Source organism: Nakaseomyces glabratus, chromosome J, assembly GCF_010111755.1.
Source record: "Nakaseomyces glabratus chromosome J, complete sequence".
In the NCBI taxonomy this organism is placed as follows: Eukaryota; Fungi; Ascomycota; class Saccharomycetes; order Saccharomycetales; family Saccharomycetaceae; genus Nakaseomyces; species Nakaseomyces glabratus.
Window position 1 is genome coordinate 703,601 of NC_088960.1, and position 18,020 is coordinate 721,620.

General features: G+C 37.8%; 8 protein-coding genes across 8 annotated transcripts; 4 read left to right on the forward strand and 4 right to left on the reverse strand.

Annotated features, from left to right (window-relative positions):
* Positions 1 to 85: 85 nt before the first annotated feature.
* On the reverse strand, positions 86 to 718 carry MEI5 (Mei5p; the record flags this gene model as incomplete). Its single annotated transcript, XM_448004.1, has 1 exon — positions 86 to 718. The coding sequence occupies one exon, from the start codon at positions 716 to 718 to the stop codon at positions 86 to 88; it is 633 nt and encodes a 210-aa protein (XP_448004.1).
* A 626-nt stretch (positions 719 to 1,344) lies between these two features.
* On the forward strand, positions 1,345 to 2,883 carry VPS30 (beclin 1; the record flags this gene model as incomplete). The annotated part of the gene is made up of 1 exon (XM_448005.1): positions 1,345 to 2,883. One exon carries the CDS (start codon positions 1,345 to 1,347, stop codon positions 2,881 to 2,883), a length of 1,539 nt encoding a protein of 512 aa, XP_448005.1.
* A 218-nt stretch (positions 2,884 to 3,101) lies between these two features.
* DBP1 (putative DEAD-box ATP-dependent RNA helicase DBP1) lies at positions 3,102 to 4,916 on the reverse strand (the record flags this gene model as incomplete). Its single annotated transcript, XM_448006.1, has 1 exon — positions 3,102 to 4,916. The coding sequence occupies one exon, from the start codon at positions 4,914 to 4,916 to the stop codon at positions 3,102 to 3,104; it is 1,815 nt and encodes a 604-aa protein (XP_448006.1).
* A 414-nt stretch (positions 4,917 to 5,330) lies between these two features.
* MRP51 (mitochondrial 37S ribosomal protein bS1m) lies at positions 5,331 to 6,350 on the forward strand (the record flags this gene model as incomplete). The annotated part of the gene is made up of 1 exon (XM_448007.1): positions 5,331 to 6,350. One exon carries the CDS (start codon positions 5,331 to 5,333, stop codon positions 6,348 to 6,350), a length of 1,020 nt encoding a protein of 339 aa, XP_448007.1.
* A 309-nt stretch (positions 6,351 to 6,659) lies between these two features.
* On the reverse strand, positions 6,660 to 7,487 carry IDI1 (isopentenyl-diphosphate delta-isomerase IDI1; the record flags this gene model as incomplete). The annotated part of the gene is made up of 1 exon (XM_448008.1): positions 6,660 to 7,487. The coding sequence occupies one exon, from the start codon at positions 7,485 to 7,487 to the stop codon at positions 6,660 to 6,662; it is 828 nt and encodes a 275-aa protein (XP_448008.1).
* A 1,384-nt stretch (positions 7,488 to 8,871) lies between these two features.
* Positions 8,872 to 10,908, forward strand: HOS3 (histone deacetylase; the record flags this gene model as incomplete). Its single annotated transcript, XM_448009.1, has 1 exon — positions 8,872 to 10,908. The coding sequence occupies one exon, from the start codon at positions 8,872 to 8,874 to the stop codon at positions 10,906 to 10,908; it is 2,037 nt and encodes a 678-aa protein (XP_448009.1).
* Positions 10,909 to 11,272: 364 nt separating this feature from the next.
* Positions 11,273 to 14,590, reverse strand: BEM3 (GTPase-activating protein BEM3; the record flags this gene model as incomplete). The annotated part of the gene is made up of 1 exon (XM_448010.1): positions 11,273 to 14,590. The coding sequence occupies one exon, from the start codon at positions 14,588 to 14,590 to the stop codon at positions 11,273 to 11,275; it is 3,318 nt and encodes a 1,105-aa protein (XP_448010.1).
* An 835-nt stretch (positions 14,591 to 15,425) lies between these two features.
* On the forward strand, positions 15,426 to 17,705 carry CQD1 (Cqd1p; the record flags this gene model as incomplete). The annotated part of the gene is made up of 2 exons (XM_448011.2): positions 15,426 to 17,215; positions 17,522 to 17,705. 2 exons carry the CDS (start codon positions 15,426 to 15,428, stop codon positions 17,703 to 17,705), a joined length of 1,974 nt encoding a protein of 657 aa, XP_448011.2.
* Between the last annotated feature and the right edge of the window lie 315 nt (positions 17,706 to 18,020).

Sequence of the window (18,020 nt, forward strand, 5' to 3'; positions counted from 1 at the left end):
AAACTAGATGCTAATAGAAAGATGTTCACTATGCTATGGATCGAGTTTCATAAATGTCAGCCATATATCTAAACAATCATTTTTATCAATGAGGAAATATTAGTTTATAGTCAATTTTCAGCAACTTCGTCAATTCTTGAAGAGTGAAAACGTCGTCTACATTTTCATATTCCTTTTCAATTTCTTTTGCTTTTTGTAATTTTAATTTTTCCAAATCATATCTTCTAGAATTTATTTGATCCTTATATTCTTCTTGTTGCTCTTCACTCAGTCTTTCAAATTCATCTGATTCAAGAAAACTTCCCATCTCCTCTTCAAATCTGGTATATTCATCTTCGATCTCTAGTAATTTATTCTCCAGTTCCCTTTCCATGTATTTTTTGAATCCACCCATTTTATCGATCTTTAGTACTGTTGAATATTGCATATATGATAAAGTCTTCTGGGACACTTCACGCCATTTCTCTATTAGCGACATCAAATGTTCAAGCTTCTTTTCTTCTATTATTTTAATAGCCTGTTTTAGTTCTCGGATATCTTTCTCTTCATCGCGAATTTTCCTTCTGTACTCACTTAAAATTAGCCTGTGTCTCTTTATGTTTTCATTCCTTGGTTTTAAGACCTTGCCATTGTTAACTGTTTTAACCGAAGGTTTTTCTCCAGGCTGGGATGCTGATTCTAACAGTGTAGTGTCATCGCCAATAAATGTATCCTCCATAATACACTACAATACCCAGAAAACAAATGCCAAATAAGCTGGATCTAACGAATCTGTTTACTTATTCAGTTAGTTATTCACTGATTATTAATGAGCAATGCCTTGGAGAATTAACACAAGGAAAAACCTGGCCTTCAGTTAATATATACCAACGGTAATCCAGTATTAAGTCTAAATTTAAAAAAAAAGGCAAAATACCACAAAACTGTAACACTCTGGGTATAATTGGATAATTTAGCCGCCGAAACCGGATATCGTCGCTAGAGAAACCAGGATTTCCCGACTTTAGCCAACTTGAAGAAGTGGGCTCTAAACTTTTCGTAGATTGTGATCTCCTTGTTTTTGGATTATGACTTTTGTAAATGAAGTCTACTATGTTTGTACATCTGCATCGATACTATGTAGCGATGCGTTGCTAGAAAAGATGGGCGATTATATGTGTATATGACGAAGAAGCGCTATATGTGTGTTTAGTTTTGGTTTAGTAGATGAGTATGGTTGTTCATTAAGTACAAGGAACTAGGGTTATTGATTTTAATTTGATAGAAAAGTTGGTTTGAGGTGTATTAAAGTGTGAACTAAGTTTTATTTTTGTGTTATAATTGTTACGAGATAGTCATAAGATAATGAATGACTTGCAGTTTGATAGTTTGAAAGTTTTCAAGTGCCAGAATTGTCACTTGCCTTTGCAGGTGGATCCCACCATGCTGCATCTTAGCAAATCGCAACGTGAGTTGCTGCTACCCAGGGAGGATAGGCGACCTGGTGTAGAAGAGTTTAATTTACGTCAAGAAAGTCAGGACATGTTGAAGAAAGTTAAAACCGGCAAAGAGGCGAAACAGTTACTGAAAGAAGACTTTCAGAGTTCTGATTTTCTGTTTCTGAGAGATATTGATGATAGCATCGCGGAGAAGGATCTTAAAAAGGGTCTTGAAGGAGATAATGATGATCGGAAGAGCAATGAAGATTCTATGGTGTCGGAATTGGACGTTGAGGACACCGCTAAGACATTATCAACGCAGATCGAAAGGCTTAGCAAACTGTTCGAGATAATGTCTACGTCTGAATCGAACATAGACTATCCTATCTGTCAAGAATGTTGCAATATAATGATGAAAAGGCTGAAAACCGACTATGAAAAGGCTGTTAAAGAGCGTGACCTCTACTTTCAATTTGTGAAACGTATAGAGAAACAACAGTTGGATGAATCAGACTCAAGCCAACTATCCCTTAGACAAAAAGAGTATACTGATCAAACAAAAAAGATAAATCAAGAGAGAGAGCGACTATTATTGGAATTGACAAAGAAAGAACAAGTTGAAGAGGAATTAGATGCTGAGATAGCTGAACTTACACGGCAAATATCAGAGAAAAAGGCTAACGAAAGGGCTACTAGAAAAATTGACAATGCAAAGCAATGGGATAAAATGAAACTGTTGAATGATATATCATCCCTACAGTATCAATATGAGACGGAATTAAATAAGTTGGATCAACTAAGGAAAACGAACATATACAATGAAAGTTTTCGAATATCCCATCAAGGTCCGTTTGCGACAATCTGTGGATTAAAATTGGGCAGTTATGAGGACCATAAAGTATCGTATAGTGAAATTAATGCAGCACTAGGACAACTTGTTCTTCTCCTAATGACAATAAGTTCATCGTTAAATATAAAGATTTCAGGTTATAGACTGCAGCCTATAGGTTCTACTTCGAAGGTTTCAAAATTTTTAGCAGATAAAGAGGATTGGGAAACATATGAACTATATTTTTCGTCAAATTTCAGTCTGGAAAAAATCTTTAAAAGAGAGACAGATTTTGATAAAGGAATGGAAAGTTTACTCGACATAGTAAAACAGATATCACTATCATTTTCTACGGTTGTGTCTAGCGATACTGATATAAATATTCAAGATGAGAGAACTAGAAGCAATGATTCCATGTTGAATGGAGGAGCCAATCGAAATGCTAATTTAAGAGCTGATAGGTTATTTACAGAAAGTGAGCTACCTTATATGATAGATGGAGATAGAATAAATGGAATATCTGTCAAACTGTACGGTGCAGAACCCAATCTCGAATGGACCACTGCTATGAAATTCTTATTAACTGACGCCAAATGGCTATTGGTTTTTTGCTCTAGTAAACTCTCACTCCAATGATGTAGCATATAATGGTTTCTAATATTAGATAGACTTTATTTTGGATATTAGTTAAAGAACCAGTACAGTCGTTAATCTTTACTAACAATCATGAACAAAACATAAAAATTATAAAAGGGATTACTAAGATCAAATACACAGCGTAGTGTTCATCAAACTTCTTTCATTTCAGCAAAAGTGTACATACTATATAACTGTTACAACATAAAACTTAGCTATTACCACCACGAGTTTGCAGCTTTGTTAGTAAAACCATCACCAGAAGACGATCCCCAGTTATTACCAAAACCACGATTGTCATTACTTCTAAAACCCCTTCTTGACGACCCTAGACTACCCCAGTCATCTTTATTAGAGTGTCTATAATCTCTTGTATTGGAGCCTCTTCCTCTATTACTTCCAGTTCTAGAATTACGTCCACCTCTACCAAATCTCATGCTATCTTGAACCATATTGACCAAAAACTGAGGGACCTCCTGATTGGCTTCTGTCAACAAATCCATAAGTTCCTTGGCAATATTCATGCTATTTGAGTTGAAAAAGGATGTAGCGACACCGACGTTACCAGCACGTCCAGTTCTACCAATTCTGTGAACATAGTCATCAATATCCGTTGGTAAGTCATAATTTATCACATTAGTAACATTTGGTATATCCAAGCCTCTAGCTGCCACTGCAGTTGCAACAAGTATATTAGCTATACCGTTTCTAAATGCATGTAGGGCTCTTTCACGCTCAGCTTGTGTTCTGTCACCGTGAATTGCTGTTGCTTTAAAATTCTGAACTATCAGAAAATCCGTCAATTGATCTGCCATTCTTTTTGTTTCCACAAAAACCAGAGTCAATCCATCAATTTCATTAATTAATATATCCAGAAGTGCAGAATTCTTATCGTAATCTTCAACAAATAGCACCTTCTGTTGAATGTTTTCCGAGGTAGAGCCAACCCTACCGACTGATAGAAATATGTAGTCTTTCAAAAAATCTCTAGCAAGGTGCTGTATTTCTCTCGGAAATGTAGCAGAGAACATTAACGTCTGTCTGTCATTAACACTAGGCATATCGCAATCCTCTACAATATGCCTAATTTGAGGCTCAAACCCCATATCTAACATCCTATCAGCTTCATCGAGTACTAGATACTTAACATTAACAAGAGAAATTTTACCTCTTTCCAACAAGTCATTCAACCTACCGGGTGTGGCTACCAGTAGGTTACACCCGCGGTCCATGTCTCTCATCTGTTGACCGATTGGAGCTCCACCGTATACTACGTAGGGCTTTACCCACGATCTATAAGTATATTTCTTGGCCTCGTCAAATATTTGTATTGCCAGTTCTCTTGTTGGTGCAAGCACAAGCGCGCTGGGATAGCATTTCCTCATATAAGAGTGTCTAGTGTGCTCTGGGAGCGGCGCTGGCCCATTTAAAAACAACTCTGACAAAACTGGGAACAGAAACCCACCTGTCTTACCAGATCCAGTTTGTGCACAAGCCATTAGATCTCTGTTCTTGGTGACAATTGGGATCGAGTATTTCTGTACCGGAGTAGGCTTTGAGAAATTGGCCAGTTCGACATTTTCAAGCAATAGTTCATCTAGTGGTGGTGACTTGAACTCTGTTATTGCTTCAGGAACATTGTCACCACTGGCCTCTACGGGTATATCATCGTAGTTATCAAAGTTTATACCAGAAGTTACGTGATCCGTTGCATTACCAAACAACTCCATCTCTAACCTTGGATTTTTCGGGTATGGTACATGTTTACCGTTTACCCATCCGTATCTACCACCAGAGCCACCGAACCCACCAGAGCCACTTGCCCTACTTCCTTGACCAGTCCTTCTATCGTTGAACGGCCTAGATCCAAAAAACCCGCCTGAAGACTTATGATTACCTCTATTGGGACTGGAGAAAAATCCGTTGCCACTATACCTAGAGCCGCTTAAACCATCTGCAGCAGCACTTTCATGCGAATTACCACCTCCCCGTCTAATATGTGGGGGCACGTATCTACCTGACCCATCACTCATCTATTTCTTCTGTTCAAAAACTAAACTCACGAAAACAATTCTCACTTCAGTATACTTGTATTGAAGTAAGCACCTAAACAACTGTTAGGCTCATTAAAGTGTCAAAACAGAGATAAGAAGTATACTTCTGACGTAATCTAAGATCTATTTTGACTATTTATACTAGTGGAATGTTGAAACTCTCCCTTATTTTTGTTCGATGCCAACGAACGATCGTTATGCGAAGTTACGATACTGGTGAATGTGAAAGAAAGGATTTTTTGCTCGTGAAGTGCAGGATCCTGCTTTTAGCTTTACATTTCGATTGAGCTATAACTCAAGTAAAGTATTTCGCCATATACCAGTTGGGAGCCATTGCTTGATACTATCTATCGGAGGGGATCACAAAAAAAAAAATTCGACAAAACAAGTAGAATGTCGCTGTCAAATATGCTGCGTGCGTCGCGGCTTGCCCAGGTCTATAAGTCTTCCAAGCCGTTAAGTACAGGATTGAAAATAGCTCCTACCCACCAGGTTATAGAGACTAAACCTGCACTATTGAAGTTCCATGAATGGGGGTTGAAGTCCGCGATTCCATCTAAGGTCAAGACACAGTATTTGATGTATAAGGAGCTCGATACTTTGGAACGTCTCACCGATTTTGAGCCTAGAGGAGGTGCTAATTGGAATAGAATACGTGTCCAGGAGTTTGGATTAAGTCCCCGCTACAATGCAAACACCAAAAATCCGCTATTTAATAAGGAGCATTACGATTTCTCATCCTTAAATGAAGTTTTCACTAAATTCTTCTTCGAGAAACAACAACATGGGTCTATGAAGTATGGCTCTTTGAGCGAATCCAGAAAGTTGTTCATTAAAAATGTCCGCCAAGAATTCAAGGAATGGCTAGTTGCAAAGTACCCAGAAGCTATTTTGAATCAAAGCTTTACGAAACCTGACAACATGCTAACTTATGGTAAGGAATTTTTGCAATCCTACAACAATAGATCGAGTTCAAAACTAAATTCTCCAGATACAATGATTGGTACCGGTGGGCTAACATATGCATTGAAAGGTAGATTAAGGAATTCACCTAATGGTGTCATTCAGAAGCACATTGTACCAGGTAGATTTGTTGCTCCCACCAATGATAACAAGATCGCAGCTATTGGAGGATTTGTCGCAAATGCAGCTTCTTCTGTGATATCTGCTCAACCTCAAAAGTGGGTCTCCAATAGAGACAAGATATATCCATTTGAAGTATCGAACTTGTCCGTTAACAATGGCCAGATTACTTTAGATGCTAAGGGTACGATGCTAAATAAGCCCGAACAGAAACGACTACGCCGCAATCATTACCCAAAACCTCTTTATGGTAACAGGTATTCAACGGGGGAAAGAAAGAGTGATGTGGCTGAATCACTGAAAGCAATTCTCGAGTTCAATAAATCCTAAGAGATAAATATATGCAGATAACATTCACAACTCATGTAAAAAGACGATCAATGGGAAAGGTGCATTTCATATACATAATTAACATTTAGATTCCTATTCAAGTAGTAAATTTCATGTAAGTAATTTTTATAAGTATCACGTTAATTAAATATTTGAAAACCTTCTAATAGTTCTATCTAGATAAAAATATCAAAATATACTAATGATTACTGTGCTTCCATAACGATTAGATGAGAATAAATTAGAGATAATGGATTTGTTGAGAAAATTTTAAGAAATACAGATAACTGAATATATTCATCCTACTGTTCATAACATTCTATGTATTTGAGAATCGTTTTCAACCTTTGACAAGTCCTGTAATTGCTCCCACCATTGGAATAAATAACTATCGCAGATAATTTTGAACCAAGGAGTGAACTTGTATTGTGGGTCGTTAAACATAGCCTTCAATTCATCGGCCGAAACCCAACGGAAATCCCTGACTTCATTTAAGTTTGGTTGTACAGTGAGTTGTTTACCTTCATCGATCTTGTAGAATAGAATGTAATCAATTTCATGCTCACCCCATGGCTCGTTAGAAGGAGCCATATAGTGAATTCTGTTCAAGAAATGGAACTTACCTCTAGTAGCAGTCTCCGCTTCTGGGATACCTAGCTCATGCTCCAACTTTCTGCTTGCTGCAGTCTTGGCACCAAGAACCTTAGCTGGCAAAGAGCCGTTTTCACCGAGTTCGTCATCAACACAAAGTGGATGGGAACAACAAGTGTTGGTCCATAGATCAGGGAATGTAATCTTTTCGGTAGCTCTTTGTTGCAACAATAGTTTACCCTCAGTGTTGAATATAAACACAGAGAAGGCTCTATGCAGAAGACCACGGTTGATGTTGTCCATTAGGTGGCACACTTTTTTGGTTCCGGCACCGATGGCGTTATCTTCCCAGTCTAAGACGATACAGTTCTCATTCATCAATCGTATCTGCTCTTGATCATGTCCTGCAAACACATCATCCTTGCCACGACTGGCGTCTTCGCTTGAGTGTGTATTTGGTCTGCTCTGCAATGGGATAATCTCTGGGAAATTCTCCAAGATAGCAGCCTCATCTAGACCTTCCACTAGCTTCCTGTATTCTGACATTTTTATAAATGCTAAAAGGGAGTTTGCAACAATAAATATCCTTGAGTATTTGACCTTTCGTTTAAATACCCAAAATAGTATAGAAAGGAAGTTGAAAATAACAATGACTACTAGTCAAAAAGGTTTTAAAAAAATACTCTCGAAAATAAAAAGATAATGTGGTTATATCTGTATCGATAGCAACTGGATAGCAATATACAGATATTTAATTTTCTTTTTTGACCTCGAGAATATATATCCCAACAATTGAAATTTGATGAGAAGAGCTCTTATTACCGTAAATTTTCACTAATAGCCAGATACGAAAATTCCGATGACACCGATAAAAAGGAACTGCCGGTGTTATTCAGCTGAGAGCCTTGGACCTGATAATCGACACGGTATAATGAAAGTTGTTGTGAAATGTATTACTACAAAACGAGGTGCTTATAGTCCCACTAACAAACAAGCAACTAGACAATACCGTATCCACTCGATCAAAAATAGGGCCCCGCGGCTCTAAACCTACATAGCAGATAACATAATGCATACAACGTGTCCCCGCCTAATTGAAAGAAACGCATGCTCTTGCATATATCTCTGTATCAGTACCTTCTGTTACAGAGATATATACAGGTTATTGCAACCAGAAAAATATACACCAATATCAGATTACTAAACCACAACCAGTCTACAGCAAGAGACTGAACCAATTGTTTATTTTGTACTCAATTCTGTGGACCCAAACACTTCATAAGATATCTTCAAAGGAAATAAAAAGACAATACAAACCGATACAGTAGACCATACAGTAGACCATACGTAGACTATACCACATAGACAGCCATTATATATCATATCTTGCTACCACATACAAAAGGGCAAAAACCCTAAAAACCCTAAAAAGCCCTAGTAAAAAAACCCTAAACCCTAGGGCATTCTCATTCTCAATCTTTGTCCATTTGTCCTCAAAATCAGGATCCCAATTTGCATTTAAGGTACAAGAAAAACTTGCAATTGCAAACTTGTTAGCAGTGAAAACACGCGGAGGGGTTTGATTTTCGGTTTTTTTGTTGTGAATTTGTCCCGGGACATAAAGGAAGTGACACGCAGAAGTGTCCTTGTTTTTGTATTCCCTAATTGCTGGACTTCCCATTCACTTGTGAAAAAAAAAAATCATCGAAGCAAGCACCAGGGCTGATCCTTTTGTTTACTTGTCCTAAATGGCTAATAAATAATACAAGGACTTTATTTGGGCTGTTCAGCGGGTTGCTTGTTCTTGAAAGTTATTTCAGCTATCAGATTCATAAGTAAACTTGGAACGAACCTGGGCGGGAGTGAGGATAGGCACTAGATAACGCTAAAGAATCGCCAAAAATAGTCATACCAAGACATATACTAAACCATGGATGATCCGCTGAGTAAGTTCTTCCAGCAGTTCCAACTGTTTGTTCAGAACAACCCCAATGTTATTTCTGCAGCCAGGGCTGCAGCCCAGATACCGGAGAGTGCCAAAGCAGTGATTGTGCTTTCGCCGTACTCGTTGTCTCATGAATTTAGCAGGGACTGGGTAGCGAAGTCATACAAGAAAACCATCGTTGAGCGGCCTGAGCGTCTGCTGGCTGCGGCGATGGGTGTTGCCGCCGCCATCACCATGTACCCTGCGCTGTTCACGCTGAAGTCTTCCCATAGAAGACAAAGCTCGCTGCTGTCTCCACATGTACTCAAGGTTCATGGGTCAGAGTGGCCGCGCACACTACTACAACTATGTAAACAATCTGATAGTAAATTGGCTCGCGGTGAGGTAGAAGTCCCTGACAACTGGAATGCAGGCGATATTTATTTAACCTCCCGCACTATCGAGGCCTTGCAAGGTACAATTGGCGCAGTTGAGACCGGTGTGGATTCCATATTTTCAGGTCCTTCCCTAGAGCATATCAGTAACAGGGTTTTCGTTGCCATACGACCCCCAGGACACCATTGCCATTACGCAACACCATCTGGATTCTGTCTTTTGAATAATGCCCATATCGGTATTGAATATGCCGCAGACAAATACGGCGTTACTCACGCAGTCATACTAGATTTTGATCTGCATCATGGTGATGGTACTCAGGACTTGTGCTGGAAGAGGGCGGGCTTCAAGCCTGATGAACACACAGAAGAGGATGGTTACGATGAATTTGGTAAGAAATTTGCCGAGTTTCCAAAGGTCGGCTATTTTTCAATGCATGATATCAATTCTTTCCCAACAGAATCCGGCTTTGCAACAAAGGAGAATATCAAGAATGCCTCGACTTGTATAATGAATTCCCATGATCTAAATATATGGAATGTGCATTTATCCAGATGGTCCACAGAGGAAGAGTTTGCAAAAATTTACAAATCTAAATATAGAACATTATTTGCAAAAGCCGATGAATTCTTCAAGAACTCAAAAAATGAAATGAACGAACTAGGCAAGCCATTTAAAGGACTAGTTGTAATTAGCGCCGGTTTTGATGCTTCTGAGTTTGAACAAACATCTATGCAAAGACATTCAGTTAACGTACCAACAAGTTTTTATACCATGTTCACTAAGGATGCACTAAAGTTAGCTCAAATGCATTGCCAAGGAAAAGTCTTATCATTATTAGAAGGCGGTTATTCAGACAAAGCTATTACATCCGGTGTTTTCTCTCACTTAATTGGTTTGCAAAACCAAGATTGGATTAATGAATGGGGTTCTGAACAAGTTGTTAAAGAAATTGTCCGTGGCTGTAAACCAAGTTGGAAACCTTACAAAACAAAGAAAGCTAGAGATGTTATTAGAATTTGGGCCGAAGAGGTTATTAGATTAGGGAGAGCAATGATCCCTGAATTTGAAGATATATTATTCAAAGAAGGTCTTCAGAGCAACCCTGGACTTGGCGATGTTCCAACTTCTACTATTGCACAGAGACTCAGAAAGACACATGTTAAAGAAGAGCCTACTAAAACTAAAGAATTGACAGAACCTCCAAAAACCTCTACGAACACCAGAAAGTCTCGGAATGATGATACTAAAAAGGATGTTCCATTCATACAGCAGGAACTATCAAGTGAAGATGAAGGAGAAGATGAAGACTATGTCTATGATGAAGAACTGAATAAAACCTTTAATCGTACCGTTGAAGATATAACAATTGATGATATTTCAAGACACTTGGAAACTTTAGAGTTAGAACAAATTGACGAAAATGAGCCCCAAGAATTATTTATCAAAAAGGATGAAAACAAGCAGCAACGTCATCTTCAGAGCAATGGGATGTATAAAATACCCTCCTCCAAAACCCAACGGTTCAAAAACAGCCAGCAACCTCAATCAAATTCACCCCCCACATACGATGATAGTGATATCTCCATGATATCTCATGTTTCAGTTGCAAGAAAGCACAATACAAGAAGTGGAAGAAAATGGTAAATTTATAGGTAAGTTCAAGAAATACTTTACACTTCGATCATAGGTATAATAACGTATTTGTGCTGGATCATAAAAACTGATTAAAACTTCACATATCTGCATTTATGTACTTCCTGTACTACTAAACTTAATAAAATAAAAAATATATATATACTTCATCAAATATTATAATCATTCACCTGAAAGCCATTATTGCATTCAATCAAATAAAATGGAAAATATAGTGGCAAATTCCCAAGCAATTGCATTGTATTAAAATATAGTACAAACTGGCTGTTATAGTCATTCGCCATATTATGTAGACGAACATGAGATAATATGCCATAAATCAGAAAGTAGTATTTATAAAGTTCTTAACTAGTAATCACACATTCGGTATATGAATATCAATTTGCTCTCTCGAAGAGTCTGGGATTGGATCTGCTCCTTTAAATATGCATGCAAAATCCACAATAAATGGTTGTAGGACACCTATTGGAATATTAAGGGTTGGCGAGAAAACAATACATAGATTTCTCAAATTCATTTTATTATAGCGACTATTTTCATTGATTCGTAGTAGCAATTCAAAGAGAGCGTACATTAAAGATAAATTTTGGTGAGGAATCTTGCCACTTGCAATAATATCACGAAAACCTAGAGCTATCTTGGCAGGGTTGTCATGGTTCATATCAACAACACCTTTAAAATAGCCATACTCATCATCACCACAAATCAGATGCGGAAGCTGTCTCAGATACAATTTCAATAAACCTGAAACAGTGTTTACACTAATGAATTGCCCACCATTACTGTCATCTTCATTGCCAGCACCCTCGAGTTTGTTATTAAAATTTGATAGATCAACATCATACTCACGGTCAAACTTTTCCTGTAGCTGCTTTATCAAGGTTGATGACCCACTTAAACGGAATATACCTTCTTCTTGAATACCATGATTTTTGTAAAGATACTCCAAACATCTGTACACTATACTTGGTAAATGATATTGACGTTGATATGTCTTCGAGCTCAGCTGCATAGATTTCTGCAATGGAGCACCAAAAACTGTATTCAAAGACACAGGTAAAGGTGTCGATTCCACCAATCTTTGGGAGTAGTTATCATTATTTGATGTGACAAATGTTTCCACACTTTTGTTCAAACTATCATTCTCAGTGTCTCTATCCTCATCATGGGGGAAAACTCCTCCAGCTATCTTCTTGAATGGGAATATACTTCTCATTTTCATACGCCTTGATTCTCTTTCATCATCAGCACCCTCATTCTGTTCAGAAATACCAGACGGAGAAGATATCCCACTATAGTTGCTAGCTGTTTCAATATTATAGCTGTTACGATGGTTGCTTAAATCTGTCACGTAATGCGGATCAGGTTTAGAAGAATCGGGTCTACCGAAAGAAATGTTATCAGTATGATTACTTCCACTACGAATACTTGAAGTTGAGGGTGCCAAGTTACTAGAATTAGGATCCAGTAAACCGTGCAATGCTGATATCCATCCTTCCCTCTCTTTTGCAGTTTCAGTACATAAATAATATTTGTTTGATCCCGACAAACCTGATTTTTTATGCTCAGTTAAAAGAAAGCCATTCTTTGTGCCGAATTTGTCATCAGGTAGATTCGGCAATATTTCTAAAGACACTTGCCTTACTTTTACTTGTTCCATTATCTGATCATTCTCTAACAACTGAAGAGTTTTGGAATTGAGCGCACCATACCTTAACTTCCAAGTATTGCCACCACCGAGAGCCTTTGGTTTTCTCATCAGTAGCCTTCCTTCATATAATGTGTCTCCTAAAGTCAGAGGTGTCATTACCGTATCCGTGCTAATAAATTCAGCAATTTTCAAACCAACATTTACGGGAAAATTCGGAATACTCACTAAACTTGAAAAATATCCATTTAGCATTTCTCTTCTCTGATCTACCCTAACAGGTAACAGTGATTTGTACAGTTGTTCGGACGGCAAATCTGGAATGGATACAGACGGTATATGAGATTTCAGATACACATCTAACTCTCTTAATTTTTTTAAAGACTTGCTGAATTTAAACATCTCTTGGCTGGAACTACGATCGATGACACTGAATAACACTGAATTCTCTTCTCCTTGAAAATTAATTTCTGGATCTTTGTACAGGGTACTTAGTATCTGTATCTGGATTGTGCCCAAGTCCTCTGGTTGAACAAACAATGGTATATCTGAAGTAACAGGCTTTAGCGAAGGGTTACTTCTGAGGCTGTTATCTCTATTTACTGAAGTTAAATCAACTCGTAAACCCTGTTGTGAATTTGCCGGGGGTTTCTGTGGACTAATGTGGGATGGTGTTTCTTGTCTTTGTTCATTAGATGGGAGATATTCTCTTTCATGCCTTAAATTGTCAGCACGACCTAACGGAGTTTCATTAGGCAATGAACCAGGTACAATACTTGATACAATCGATGATGTACCTGGAGTCGACATCTGGCTGTCATGATTTACCAAAACATCTTTCTTCTTGTTTACAATAATGGGAGATCCTAGTTGTTGAGCAGAAACTGGTGTAGATGTGATACTTGCATTAATTGTAACATTAGGCAAACCTTGAGATTTTATAGCATTGGACTTCTTCAAATCCTGATGGCCATTTTGGGTGTCGTGTTTACTAACTTCCTCTTCACCAAACGATGCCTCCAATAGCTCAGCAAAGTTGTCAATTTTTTCTTTAGAGCTAGGTGAAAAGTCTTGTCCCTTTGGTTTTTGAAAGTCTGTTCTGGGTGGACTCATTGGAGCAAAACTACGATCAACACTTTGATCCTTTTCTAGATGCTTAGTTGGTGTATTTCTCCCCGACTGACTATTGCTACACGATTCCAGAGGACCATTTTGCTGCTTTCTTATGGTTTGACTTACTATTCTCCTTGAAGGTGACTCCGGTACTTGTGCAGTTGTATCTTGTTTTGGCTCATGCCTTACTGATCTGGGTGACGAAATTGTTATTCTTGAAGTTGTGTATGTAACGGATGTGGCTGGGCTAGTGAAATTTTGAGGTGCCTCAGTAATACGGATAGGGCTTATGTTTAGTTTATTTGCATAACTAGAAGGTAAAGTTGGTTCCTCAGATGACTGAGTTTTTGTGGAATTACTTTGAAATGATCCTGTAGCACTGGGGGTAGGTCTAGGTGTGTTTTCTGAGACTTTCTTCAATTTCATTTCATTTTCGAAGTCATCAAGTGGATCTGTTGTCCTTTGATTGTTCGTCCTTTCTGTAGATCTAGGTGGTAGTGCAAATTGATGCTCATGTTTTGCATTGTCTATCTCTGTAACCACCTTCTTGAGATCTTCCAAAGTACTATTCTTATTGACATTATACTTTGCATTGACAACACCAATGTTGTCCCTCAAATATACCACAACTTTTTCTAAAAGCGCAATTTCCTTATCTTTGTCTTGTAGCTGTTTGTTCATACGTAAGTTATCTTGAAACATATCGTCATACAAACTCTTCCAATCATTATTGCCGCCGTCTAGACTACCACGACGCCAACTTGCTCTTTTATCTGGATCTAGGTAATTTTTTTGCTCTGTAGGCTTGTTACGTTCTATATGCTCGAGCTTTTTATCCTTTTCTAATCTCTGATCATTGTATTGCTCAAGAAGTTGTAATGCTGAACTTCCAGCACCAAAGTTCCCTGCCATTTTCTTTCCTAATTTTTGGTGTGGTTAATGTTGTGCAATGATTTTCAATTTACTTTAGACTAAACTATTTAACCAATTTGTCCCTTATTATGTCCACAAATTATAATCAATACTAAAAGATCCAGCTGGTAGTATAGTTATAATATAATCTCTGCTCTAAAATCAATCAGTAACTGTTTATTTTTCAAATGCTATTCTGGAATATGTAATTCTCTTGACTTCTTCACCAAAAAAAAGGAACAATATCAAAGAACACAACCCCAAATAACCTCACAAATAATACAAGACAATAATACAGGTTGTATCCAGTATTATTCTCACTTTCTCCTCAACAAGGTACGGTAGTTCTTAAACCACGACCACGAATGCAGTTTATGCCAGATTGAAATTGAAGTGCCAACAATTTCTACAATTGATAACCGTCCACGTTAAACCAAGCCTGGTAATGTATTAGTGCATACAACCACGGTTTTCGATATACACTTGTGTTCGAAGGGGAATTGACTTGTTCCCCAGGTAGTTTGGTGTGGTGACATTCCTTGCTTATGGGCCCTTGGGTTGGAACTTCACACGTCTCGCTTCAAAAAGATAATTACTGACGTGAAGGGCCCACAAATTACCAACATAAAGGGAATCGAATAGGCACACTTCCAACAAAAATGGTAAATAATCTAAAAGTTAAACCATAATTTTAAAAGACCGTAGTTTCCGGTTTACTTGACCCTTGATTACCTTTTCATTAGGCAGTTTATGATAACCAAGGGTTAATTGTAACATACCTCTATTTTGCTAATTTCAACAGGTATTAATTGAGAAAGGCACATATGTCTGAGTCATGCTGTTAAATTTAATTAAGTCGCGAGCTAAAGTTACAACTGCTCTGGCTAAAGTACGAGTGGTCGGTCGTCAGAGGCGGTTCTTGATAAGTCCTCTTACAACTGCGAGCATAGCTACTGGTGCTATATCATTATCGATTTATCATAATCGTAGGGAGCATTTGCTAAATGAAACTTTAGAACCGGATCCGACAGGAGATACATTTGAAATGGGTTTATATATTGCGTCGGAGAAAGAGCGGGAAACTCTTGCTGCAAGTGGTAAGCTAGACGTTATCAGAAAGTCTAGGTCGCTGCTTGTTAGAAGTATACTAAAATTATGGGTTGTTCTAGATGATAATATAATTGAACCTGTCTTGACAGTTTGTAGGTTCTTAGAACTTATGGGATTGTTTCTACCTGTTTTTTCTCTTTACCCAATTTGTTGGTTAGGAAGAAGGATCAAATTAAATGATGATATCACAGATACAAGAGGTTCCATAATATGGTGTAAATTGATTAGAATTGCTTTAGAACTGGCTGGTCCAAGTTTTATCAAGCTAGGTCAATGGGCAGGTTCCAGGACAGATATATTCTCAGAGACATTGTGCTACGAGCTAGGTAAATTGCACAGCAAGGTGAGACCCCATTCCATAGAATACAGTAAGAAAATGATAACCTCTTCATTTGAAGTAGATGACTTCGATGAAATATTTGATAGTTTCGGAGAAAAACCACTAGGTGTTGGTGCAATTGCACAAGTCCATGTAGGGAAATTAAATGATGCATTTTACAACAAATATAGTAATAAAACACCAGAAAATAATAAATGGTGTGCGATAAAGATTATTCATCCTAGGGTAAGAAATCAAATATACAGAGATTTGAAAATTATGAAATTTTTTGCCTGTGTAATTGATGGTATACCAACCATGGAGTGGCTTTCTCTGCCTAATGAAGTCGAACAATTCTCAATATTAATGAAGCTACAGTTAGATCTACGTATAGAGGCCCTGAATCTCAAAAGGTTTAATGAGAATTTTAAAGATGCAACTCAAGTTAAATTTGCAACTCCGTATCTAGAGTTGTCAAATAGGGACGTTTTATTTGAAGAATATTTACATGGCTTCCCGATGGAGGATTTCTTAAAAGTGAAGAGACATATCAAAGATGATGATCTTTGTAGGAGAGTAAGTGACCCATTTGTCGAAGCTTTCCTCCAGATGTTAATCCGTGATGATTTTGTTCATGCAGACTTACATCCTGGCAATGTCATGATTAGGTTTGTCAAGACGAATAAATACGGAACTCAGATAATCTCATCTGAGGAATCATCTTATAACATCTCGCACACATTAAGAGAAAAATGGAGGAACAAAGACTCTGATTTGATACCATATCTGAAATCGGCACTCACAACATACACACCACAAATATGTTATATCGATACCGGCCTGGTGACAGAATTGAATGATAGGAACCGTGTTAATTTTATAGCTCTATTTAATGCATTAGCACAATTTGATGGCTACAGGGCAGGTGAATTAATGATTGAGAGGTCTCGTACACCCGAGACTGCAATAGATAAAGATCTATTTGCACTAAAAGTGGAAAAATTAGTAGATAAAGTCAAGCAAAGGACTTTTACATTGGGGAATGTCTCAATTGGAGATCTTCTTGACCAAATGCTGAGAATGGTCAGATCACACCACGTTAGAATGGAAGGTGACTTTGTATCTGTTGTGGTGGCCATTTTACTGTTGGAAGGTATTGGTAGGCAACTGGATCCAGACCTGGATTTGTTCGAGAGGTTCGTATTTTATTATTCTCTTCATTTTTAAGCCATTTTTGATATAATAAATATCAAATGTGCTGTTTTAATCTAACTAGGATATTGGATTACTAACAAGTATTATTCGACGATCTATTTTCTTTTTTGTTTGCCCTTTACTACTATTTTCTTCTTCATTTTGGTCATTGCAAATTCTTCAGACGTATTGTAGTTTTTGATATGGTCCTTTACAAGGTAATTTGCTTAAAGGCGAGGAAGAATATGGACATGAAGAGAGAGAGGGCAAACAGTTAAGTAGTGACCTGGAAATTTGGATTGTTTTAGCTCCATTCCATTACTGAGAGATTTCAACTTTATGAAAGAAACCAACAACAAATTCCTGACTGAAATTGGTACTTACAAAATCTTGAAACTTCTTGTAGGTCTAGAGATCAGAAAATTGATGACGGTTTCCGTACGTGAACTGTACAATCTTGTTAAAACAGACCAATTGTGTCCGAATTACTAGAGGAATGGTACAATTCTTTTACGCCAAAGATTGAAACAAGCTCCCCCCCCGGAGATTATTGAAATCTCTCTAAGAGCCAAGGAACCAGCAAGCACAAGAGTCAAAGAAAATGGGGTATATATGAAGAATATGAATATAACCTAGATTCCATTTCATTATATATATATACGTCGCCCTCATTGCTGCCTAATAATAAGGGCATTGATATTCAAGTACCTCGTGGGCATATACTTTTATGCTATGGAAGTTGAACCGTCACGTGATTTCACCTGTTGAGAAGTTTGTGTACAGCAGGAGCAGTATACGGATCTGGGA